The sequence below is a fragment of the Manduca sexta genome, chromosome 24 (assembly GCF_014839805.1).
Source record: "Manduca sexta isolate Smith_Timp_Sample1 chromosome 24, JHU_Msex_v1.0, whole genome shotgun sequence".
NCBI lineage: Eukaryota > Metazoa > Arthropoda > Insecta > Lepidoptera > Sphingidae > Manduca > Manduca sexta.
The window spans coordinates 6,775,245-6,787,354 of record NC_051138.1 but is presented as its reverse complement, the minus strand read 5'-3'; the positions used below and the strand labels follow the sequence as shown (position 1 = coordinate 6,787,354).

Below are 12,110 nucleotides of genomic sequence, written 5' to 3'. Positions count from 1 at the left end.
ATGTATAATACAAATAATTATGCTGTATAGAGCTTGGTATTATATAACATTTCTAATTGTGAATAAGTTACAATAGATATAAATGGTCCAAGTGAAGGAGCGATCAAAAATTGAAATACATGAGGCGATGATAAGAAAATATTTGCAAACATGATGAATTTATCGTGCTTTTCAAATTGCAAAACTTCTACTCGACTTCGCGATGTGTTCAAGAAACCCAAGTTACATAGATCTTATTAGTACACTGCAACTAAATGCGATATACTTTTGATTTCTGCCGACAAATACTTTCATTGCATTGAAGTCCACGCAACACCATTGTATGTTAAGTAAAGATTATATTAACCTACAGACTACAGCGATTCAGATAAATTATGCATTATTATTTTCTGAATGAGTTGATACTTCCGACGGCCGTAACCATAACAAAGATAAAAAAATTATAACCCAGGATGAGGTGAATGTGGTTATATATAGGTTACTATAAAGAAAATCTATAAAATAGTTTTTCCTAAACTACACTATACAAATATACTGCAAAATAAATTAAATTTTAAATTTGATCAACATCGCTTTATTTTAATTAGTTTCTTGGTAAAGATCAATTGTACAACTTTAACAATAACTAAAAACTGACAAGATAACATTTTAGGTTAACCTGACGTAAAATACACCGAGGACACGAGTTCACGGGTTTGTATAAGATCTTTGTGAACTCTATCACAATACAATAATACTTAGTGCGAAGCATTTGAGAAGTATTAATTTAATTTTTATGATGCAAATTTATGTTATTAAACACCTACCTGACCATACGAAGAAAATATCAAGATAAATATAATTTATTAATCTCGGGTAATAAACGAATATAATGAACGCGTCATCCAATGTCATTAGTTCATGTCGCCATAATATCGGGTACTGGAATTGCTAGAAAAACCAATTCAGCTGAACTTAGCACATGAATTCTTTTTCTTTAAAAATGTGCTTTTATTTCTTCTGTCTCAATTAGTTCAAATAATTTATTACCACCGAAGTTTGACGTCATAAAATTCATTAAAATCGTTTATATACAGGGCTGGCTTATTACGATGCGTGTAACCTTTTTTTGTACGTCCGCCATTGCGACACGCGCACACTGCTTGCTAATCTTATATGAGTGTACGCATTTGTAAACCCGTGCACGCGCATATCATATTTACGAACCGACTGATCTAATCTAATCCAACGCACTTCCAAATAAGCTCCTATTCTCATTATCACGGGATACGAGAGTTGAGATACGAGCTTATACATGATGCTCTACGTCTAATCTACAACCGTTACTGATATTTTATCAATTTAAAACTAAATGTACTGCACTTACCTTTATTGGTAGTAAGGGTGGTGGGTCTCTGCGCAGGCACTCGGTGTGCAGGAGGCTTGCGCGGCGAGTGCGGTGGGGCGACGGAGTTGCGCGCGCGCACCGTAACCGGTGACGACGACAGTTTCTGCACCACTCCATTCTTCTTGGCTGGAAAGTAAAAAAAAAAAATCTGATTATAAAAACTATAATTATTAATTTATATTACTTATTATTCATCTATCATATGGGTTGGATTCTTATGTAAATAGATGATTGTCAAAGACACACCACTTTACTGGTAGTGAATTATATTTCGCGGACTCTAATGTTGCCGGTTGCCGTTGTTACTGAACAATAAGTACCCATACGTTATAACCTTCTATCTGACCGCAAATCGATATTGACTTTAACAATTAATATTAAAAAGTGAAATAATTGATATAACTTATTTAAAAATTGGCTTTAATTTGTCCAAACGATATTATAAGACTAATTATCGATAAAATTACTATATTTAATGATGTAGTAAATTATTTCCATTTACATACTAAACAAAACCTTTACAGCTGTGTTCAAATGTAACGCCTCATCTAAACTTGTACTAACACACTATTAGAACTACTTGCCGCTGACATACTTTTTAAAGGACAACCTTAGCGCAGCCACTATTGTTTATGCCCACCACAGAGAGTTTACGCAATAAATTTTATGAAATAAGTTAGCACGTGATTGTTATTGGATTAGGCCAGTCATGGACATAAGAATAGATCAATTAGTTAAAAATACGTTTTCTATATTCCTAAATATATTGTTAACAATATGTTATACCAAAACAATACAACAGGACATAATAGAATATAATATAAGCGAAGTTCAACGTGCAAGAACCGGAATGCGTTTAAGCACAATGGCCAATGACACTTTTTGTAATTAGGCCAGCCACACTACAACTTGAATGTAATTATAATTATACACGTAATGTACATTAACGTATTATGTTTATTTTCTGTTTCAGAAAATTATACGATTTGCCTATAGAACATAATTGAGTGAAATATTCTGTATCAATTTATCGCGTAAAAAAGTAAAATCCCATTTCTTACGTGGCTATAGTAATATTATTATAACATTTGAACGACCAGCAATTCTATACATCTCTCTTTACCCTTTAGTCCTTAGAAAATTTACTTTATCACCACTCCTGAAGGACTATATATTAGCGTAACCATGAATCTGGCTAAAAATATCTGTACGTTAATGAAAATACTAATCAAAACCAAACATGCGGGAAACCCACGCTAATTACCCTTGTGCGAGAAATTCTTGCATTCTCATAGATTTGCAGGAATGATAAATTCGTTGGCTGAAGGTAACCACGCAATCTGACAGTTACCGTACATTAACCGCATTATACTGCAATCTAAGGGTAATACGGGGGTAGATAGTGACTCACCCTGTATCGGCGGCGGTTGGGGCGGGGTGGCCGGTGGGCGGGCGGGGGTCGTCGGGGTTGCTACGCTGTCCCGCTTCTTGCCGTTCCCTGGAAATGACAAAAAACAACATTGAAAACACATATTCTCAATAGAGTCGTCTTCTGAATTTGGGCTAGATGTTATTTAAGAAATGATGGACAATCATACAAAGTCGGGTGATTAGTTCATTAATAAAGATTCAATAAATTTATTATTTTTATAATAAAAATGTTATCTTATTACCTATTGGAATAATAAAATGATACTAATTAGTAACAGAATACTGAAATTAGTTCGAGATAAATAAAATCACTTATGCTACACATTCTCGATTCACACGTGATAATATCGCCTGTATCGTTCGATATAAAAATACAAACTTTCACAAAAGCGTTTTATAACAAACAAAGCACTATCTTGACACCAATCTCGTTTATCTCCGAGACGACGTCGTGGGAAGAATAAAGACGTAACCTAAATATAAATAACACAAGATGTGTATAGAAGGCTTAACGACCACCACACAACATACTTGGTAAATTAGTATTATACTCCACCTAGAGAAAAAATGTTATGCCACAGTTTGTAAATTATTAAATTATTTTATTAAATCTTGATTTTATTAACAAATCTGACCCTTGGAATAATCCTTTAATTTTAAAATCCTTAAGCTACAAAATTCGTTCACTGCCTCCGTGAAACTATGAGCATCATTTATAATTTTTCGCTCCGGTTTGTGTAATCCGTAAATATTTGTCTATTGCCCAATTCTGTCTGGATGAAATCTCACACGCCCATGTCGATGCATATATACTAACACGATAGATACGTGTATCTTTGTACTTATTATCAATATTATTCCAATATTAGCCAAATATTTAAGAGTTTTATTCTTTCAACTATTATATATATTATATTGTTTATAAATTTGTATTTTAGAACCAAGTAGAAACAGACGTAAATTACAGTACCCTAATTGAAAAGCCTCTGGAATAATAACTATAAAACAGTTTGTTTAAAAAATGCTAATCACGCCCTTGTCTATTCCCTCTGGCAATTGGCTTACAATATTGCGTTTTGGATACATAATACTATACGAATACATTATCGAATTATGTTTTGGTGATTAATATCAAATATTATTCACAATATAATCCTAATTTAGCTTAAATAAATTCTAAGAATTCATTTTATAGAAACATAATACCCCAGTTATATCTGGTAACTTGTCTTGTCTTCTGTTAGTGGTATCTGGTAACTTACGATTACATAATTAAATGTAAAAGGTTCTATGTGTTGTGATAAGGAAAGCAGATAAAAAGATTACTAAAAAAAACAACTTATGTTGAGCAATGTTTGCTGTCTCCTATTCCTCACATCATTTTGTTGTATTCTAATTCATAATGTGTTTTTTTCTCATACTTTAATATATTTTATGGACGTTACTATGACTAACTAAACGATGAACGATTTTGCAAAATCACAACAATTATTATATACTAACTTAATTAATAATAATGGTCTTTCAAAGCGCACCACGAAGAACATCTAAAAAAAATGTAATGCCCATTTTGCTATTCTCTTACGGCATTTCAACTCTAGTAAGCATAAAGAGATATAAAATATAAATATATGTATATGACAGTGAAAGTATTAATAAATTACATTTATTAATTAAAACTCTATTACAGACATGGCTGCTAGCACATCAGGAGGCATAATAATATCGTATTTCAAATTAAACTAATTTCAATTTACAATAGTAAAATTGTTGGGTAATGAGATATTTATTGACAAATAAAAAATGTATAGTATGATACTTGAAATGTCCCAGTACAATCACGGACCGATTACTCAATACGATTACTGCGATAAAATAATCTAGCATACCAAAATTTTGCGTGTTCAGTTTGCAAAACAATTTAGGCGACCTATATTGCGTATTGAATGGTTAATTTAATATACTCTGTTGACCCCGAGCCAATGTCTATGCACCTTGGAAATTGTTATACTTAAGTCATATAAATACGATTCAAAACAGCTTGATGAATGCTATAAAAGATTTTCAACGCTAAATCCTTTATTTACAGCACTATAAAATCCAATTGGATTTTACGATATAATAAAAAGGATGTTCGTACCTAGCAAGCATAAACCAAGACTACAAATCACATCAATTTAAAGTTAGTTAAATGTTTCAGATGTTTGTGAAAAGAATATTTGATAACTTAAGACACGATGTTCTGTATACTAATTGCACGATGTTAAAATATAATTCAATTTGTATAATACTTATGGAAATGTGTGTTTTATTACCTCAAAATAAATAGGTCCCCGTAACAAACAAATTATTCTTGTAGTTTTGCAATCAACTTTCGTCGCATGTTTTGGCTACCCATAGCTTTGTTATGACCTATTAGTTATAATTATAACTATATTATTTCTTGCAACTAGGAATCCATGCAATATATTAAAATTAAACAAATATATTATAAACAATCTGTAATACACATGTAGATACAGAAGTCTCTCAAATCGTAATTCCTGCTCGCACTCGGATTCTTATAGCAACCTCGCAGTATTGAGGATACGATAATATGTCATATACTATTTGTCACGTGAACCTGTAATGCGGATTGTACCGTATAAGGTTTCCTGACGAGACTGCATGCGGAATTGACACTTGATTTACTTGAAGATTTAATCCATAAGTAGAACCGTAAACATAGATTTAAACAAAGTCGTGTTTACATTTTCTATTCGTTAAAATAACAAAGCAACAATAGGTCGTTGTCACATATTTGTATTTGCATTCTTCTTAAGATCCCATCGAGCCAAATAGATAATAGTTTTAGATTGCTTTTTATAGTATAGAGTAATAAACAAACGCGTGGGTCACCTGATGTTAAGTTATCTCCACCACCCATAAACACCCACTATTTAAGAAAAATCATGATCCGCTGCTAATGAGAGGAAAAAGAATTGAATATCAGAATCTTACCTGGTAAGAGTGGATTATTTATGAGAAATGCATTTTAAGTATGTAACATTAACCAGTTTGCAAAGGTTGAATTATCAACCATTAGAACGTATTATGCTTACATTAAGCGCTTATAAATCCAGAGCAATCTTTTTGATATTTCATTCCTAACAACCTAAACACGTCAAAACGGTGCGACGCCATACTGCGTCATAATTCGCAACAACGCAGGAATTGGCGACGCGATGGTAAGTCACACCCGCAGCCCTCTGTATTTGCTTTGCTACGTCGCCCTTCTTCGTACCTTTTTATGTGAGTGTCATAAAATATTATTTGTGTATAAATATAATTTTTCAATTATTCTTTCAAACTATTCATCCAATAATTTACAATAATCTTTTATAGTTTTTGAAACACAAAAGCTGGGTGATTCTAGGCAAGCTCTATTGAAAAATATGGTAGTTGTTAATAACACGTTCCTGTAAGCTATTAATTTATTGTCAAAAGTTTTTTATGCCCTTACTTGGAAACGTAAATCACAAACGAGGACAAATAAAACGAAAAGATTATAGCAATTTCACCGAATCGACGGCTAGTGACCTCAAAATTCAATTACCTGTATTTTTTCGGTCGTAATTTAATAGCTGTAGAAACAATTAATTATTCAATTATTTTTCTATAGTCGTTTTCGACGTAAATAACAATGGTAGTGGTTGTCGTTGTTTATTCCCTTTCGATATTTTATGTAAAATTCATATATCATAATCATCGCATGTGTACAAGATATTTTGTATAAACATAGCAGTTTGGTTGTACGTCTACGAAAATATAAAAAGTAAGGTAATGATGTACTTTAGCAGTAAATGTATGTGACATTAACAATCAAGCTGTTTCCGATGTTCGTAATGTTTAAATTATTTAAAATATACAATTCAAGTACATTAAACCAATTTACAATAACTAAATACTTCTTATCTTATAATTATACTCCGCACACATCCGTGAGAATAAAAATGAATTCTTCAAGAGATGCTCATCACCACTAAGTAAGTATATTATTAGTACAAATGCAAAAAAATGGATTATCTGATATGTAACGACTTACCTCTGGCTCCAAAAGAACCAAAACGTTCGCGGTTTACTGCAATTTTATACTTCTTGTCGCTCGGTACGGGTAGTTTGGATGGATATTTCTCGGAATTGGCTCGATAAAGCTTCTCTTTCGATCCGTGTGCCCCCATCTTCAGATTCGTCATTAATTTTCAAGGCATTGTTAAAAAATATTAATTGCGTTTGATTTTAACACGACGCACTTCATTGTCCAAGTCGTTCACTTTACAGTCACATCACTATAATTTCCACTTTTGTAACCTATACAGTCATAATATCACCTGTGTTTGATCATTTCCACGTACACATTAAATGAACTGTATTCAACGAAATTAATTTATTATTAATGAATGAGTTCAAATTCAGCTTTGGTGTCATAATTTAAATTCCTATTTACAATTTAAACGCGGCACTATATTCTTGTGTTAAATTATTGAAGTATTGTATTATTGTTTCTCATATAAATAAATGTATTATCATCAAAGCACACGTGTTACTTTAATACAGTCAACAAAGAACGTCTCGTTGATATAATTATTGCAATGCTTTAGTCTATTTCGGTGCCCGACTCAGTAGTGTACGAGGGACCAGTTTACGATGACCTGGTGATACAGCCACCAACATTGTAGAGACAACAGCACCCGCTACAAACAACGATATTCTGAGGGTCTATGCAAAATGGTCTTTTCACTATTAACTGAATTAATAAAACTACAATTTGACTGCGTTGCTTCATATTGCCAAAGTTGCAGTTTTACCGATTGATAAATTAAACTGATACAGCAAAATAAATGTTTTGTTATTACCGACTGCATTGTTTAAAATTTCGTTAATAATATTTAAAATAACCAGACAACATTTTGTCAATTTCACTAATGTCGAAAGTTGATTATTTTCAATGTTTAAAAATTCATGTTATAATAACGATTTTCATGTTACAAGAAACGTGATCAGGCATTTAGGACAGAATGAAAACTGCAGTCTCATTTCAGACCACAAATTAAATAAAGAAAAGAACATGTGTAAAAACAAGAAACCGAGCAATTAGACTGACGTATCTTGCACGTCGTAAACTTTAAGATATTTAAGCCGTGAAAAAGTAACACTAACAAGGAAATATGAACATGAAAACAGTAAAAGAGAAAACCGAGTTGACGACTTATTTCCCGTTCGCAATCAGTAGAAAGGAAGAGACTGTCGTTCCAGTCTAATTTAAGATTACTGTTATTTAAGGAAAGAAATAAATAAGATTTGTAACCTAAATCATCCACAATGTGTTACACAATGCAATAATTAACCGAATCAGCGTCGTAACCGTAAAGCCATTAACTGTGAATCAGTCATCCGTTCCATAAGATAACTCTCTAATAAGATTTTCTGATCTCTTGTTAAGATAATTTAAAATTAGATGTAAGTTAATTGATCCCAGTTTAGTATACGTTTAAACATAATTCATTACATTAACAAAAATGTTGCAGGGGTTTAAAAATGTCTAGAGAAGATGAGCATCAATTACTATTGTGTCACATACTGACATTACTCAAACAAAACTATGTAAATTAAAAAGAAACAAATCGAACTGGAGAGTTACGGAGAATACATTAATAACACGTCCCAAGTTCCGTTTATAATAGTTCGTATTAGTCACACGAGAGCAAAACCATTCGCCTTAGATTTGTCTCTATTTTAGTAAAGCATTGCTTTCAGGGTTAAATAACTTAAAACGGCATTCGTGTCCTTTACGATGGACGAAGGAGATATTTTAAACCCATCCAGTGTTGCGAAGTATATTTAGTTCATGGAGATAAATTACTTTTAGTATTCACATAGTGTCAGTTCTATGTACATATAGACTATCTTTCTGCCGGCGTGCTGGCATTGATTTAATTGTGAGACGTGATCGCTTTAAGTTGTAATTATAATGCTATGCTCCGTATAAACTAAAGGTATTAAGTATGAACAAGAAATTTGTGAATATAACAAACTATTACAACGTCGAACAGCACATTAATTTCTCAAACATTACTATTTAGAACTCCAAACGGATGCATTCTGTTATTTCAGTCGACTTGGAATTCTTAATGTTACAATGTATTTATATTTCTTGTGACAATGATGCTAATTTATATTAGTGTGGTTTATTTTTTAATATTAAGTAGTAAATACTGCATATTTTGTTATTAGTATATATGTTTTTTATTTACAGATGCTTTACGTTATATGCGATAGCGCACAAATATATAGTGAATATTGAATTACAATTGGAGAATACTACAACAATGAGTTATTTATCAATAACACCGTCACTGTATAAACGTAAACAAAATACGTGCCTGACGGATATGCACATATGAACAACAAATATAACACAAGAGTACTTCACACAAGCCCCGCCTATCAGCGTTGAATAAGATATTTCTAAGACATTTACATTTGAATAAATTCAGGCTAACTCTACGCTACAATGTTACATGACTGTTTCAATTCTCGACGTTCGAGGTATAAATCTTTTAACCGGTATAAAAAACGAATTTCAAATTCGGTAGAGGTTTATATCATAAATTAGAAAACGATTATATGCCTGGAACGTACACAATGATATCGACCTATTGACCGAATTTAACGAAATGACATATCAATAAGACGTGCGATATTGATCCAGCTACAGAGAATAAAGAAGACTCAAATAAACATTTTCCTTCCCTAAAATACAAATAGTACAATCTTGGACTTATTATGAACACCTTCAGATGCATCGATAGAAGGAGACAACAAGTCTGTGTGGAGGAAAAATATGTAATTACACGCCAGTTTTTACTGTCTTGCGTCAGTTAAATGCGTCTCGGATGAGGTGTTATTATCATTTTCGTTTGTAATGACTATTAAAGCAGGCAAAATCCGCTTTTCAGGCGAGATATTGTGTTGTCATATTGCCGGTTACGCGCACTAAAATCAATACAAGCACATAAAGCATATTATGTTGGCCTTAATCGCAGTTCCTCGCGTCGTTGTGTTGTTCAATGCTTCCTTTTATATAATAGAACTGAACATTTTTATCATTAAAATATCGAATACGTTTCATAAAGTGAAACCCTTTTTTAGCATATCATATTGAAGAAAGATAAATTGGTGGGGGATATACATTAAATTAAAAATAATTTTACACATTATTATGTACATAACTGGACACTAATATCAAGAGTGAAAAAAAGTTTATAAAAAATACGTCAAATAATATTTTTATATAAGTATTTCCGCTAAAATCACTTTAAACGAAACACGATCAAACATTTACAGCACATAGGTTACCTTGTGAAGTTGCATACAACCGGCCAAGCGTACAAGACATGTGAATTGTTAAAGGTCATACTACTATATTATATTATACATCGACTAAAATAGCCATTAGAATGATGCCATTAAGACAAACTCGAAGGCACAATCCGTGACACTATAATTGCACAAATCAATATTGTCTTGAGTTGATAATATATTTATTTCTGGTTGATTTGGATAGTTTATTCGGAATATCGTTAACACCACACTGTCTTGCAATAACATATTTTGACTTTAGATTAATAAAAACTCTCGTGAATTATACGATTTAGAAGCAAAATTCAATAACAGTAATATAAGAACGATAAGATACGTCCCGTCGCGCAGTTATTACTACGAATATGTCTATTCTAAAAATAAAGATACGTATGCGTTTATTTATTACTTATATTAACTCACCCATAAAAGAAATACGGACGGAGTTCAAAGCGGATGCTGCCCGCTCAGCATAACGTTATTACGTCAACTACAACCTGGATGAGTTTAGATCTTCGATGGTTGTCAATAGCGTCTGTAGGTCGGCTGGTTAATAGGACATAAAAGCCGATCAAGCGAAACTACCATGTATTTCATAAGCAAATGTGCCGTGAGTTTAAATAAAATCTTAGATTCGAGATTATTTATTCAAGCAAACTTAGGTGCGGCTGTAGGTAATGTCTAAATGATACATTCATTTATTTAGTTATAGAACATAGGTTCATTGGATATATGATGCTAGTTTTGCTCGCGGCTCAATTCACGTGAAAGTAGCTACGTGACCAGTTATCGATTTTAATGTCTCTTACTTCAAATAGGACTTTTAACATCGTCTATACATCAAAACCCTTATAACTTGACCATTGCGCAACATGACTGCCTTTTAATCCTCCAAGTATAATAGATGTCTATCAATTAGGTACTGATACTCCATTTATGTAAGCGTACCAAAAACATATCGACGTGAATGAACTCTACGTTTATTAAATCGCAAAAGGTTAATCCAATCGTAAAATCCTTGATTAATAAGTTATTTATTTAAATAAAGTTTAGCATAATTAGGTACTAAGCTCCAATCTTAATATTTGGCATTTATTAAATAGTATAATTTTGAACTTATCACTTTTTATACTATGCAAGTATCTAACTACTAAATATGAAATTTTGGACCTCACATTATAATTTAAGAATACCATCTTATTATCTAAGGAACCTAGTGTTCGAATTTGTAATCTTTTTTAAATATAATCCATATTAAGGATATAATCTCACGATAACATAAAGTTTCCACCATTTATACATTCCGCGTCGAGTTAACAGCGATCAATCTGTTACAAGAGAGAATACTGCGCCGATTGTTTCTGAATCCGCTATGAGAAACATTCGTATGATCCGATATTCAGAGCACGTTATTTACGATAAGTTTCCAACATTGTAGCTACGATTTCCGTTCCGTAAGATTATAATGAAAAAGCAATTGTTTATACGTGTCTAGTTTGTTGAAATAAGGACAAATTATACATAAGAACAAACAAATATTAGCGGCCAAATAGTTTTACGACATACAGCTAACTTATTATTTCCATTTCAATTGATGGTACAATGATATACCGCATCTAATGTTAATGGTCAAAACTTCATGCAACCATACAATTTTTTGTTTTTGTTACGATTTTTTGTTTTTGATGTTACGGCGCTTTATGTTATAATAAAGTAAACTAAACCCTAGGTATAATACTTTTTACAAACAATTTAACATATATTTTTATTACCTTGATTAATACTTATAATTTATTATGATTTAAGCTTATACTAAGCCATGGTCACGAAAATTTGGTACGTTTTAACTTTTACAGAATTTACCATAAATAACTACACATTCAAGCTTCGA

General features: G+C 32.0%; 1 protein-coding gene across 1 annotated transcript in view; it reads right to left on the bottom strand.

Moving 5' to 3' along the window:
• The window catches only part of LOC115449342, a 77,712-nt gene that overhangs the window by 37,407 nt on the left and 28,195 nt on the right, over positions 1-12,110 (bottom strand). The window contains exons 4-5 of the mRNA XM_030177119.2: positions 2,799-2,885; positions 1,367-1,513 (exon numbers count right to left, since the gene is read on the bottom strand). Coding sequence (XP_030032979.1) covers positions 1,367-1,513; positions 2,799-2,885 — 234 coding nt within the window. The remainder of the gene's footprint in view (positions 1-1,366; positions 1,514-2,798; positions 2,886-12,110) is intronic.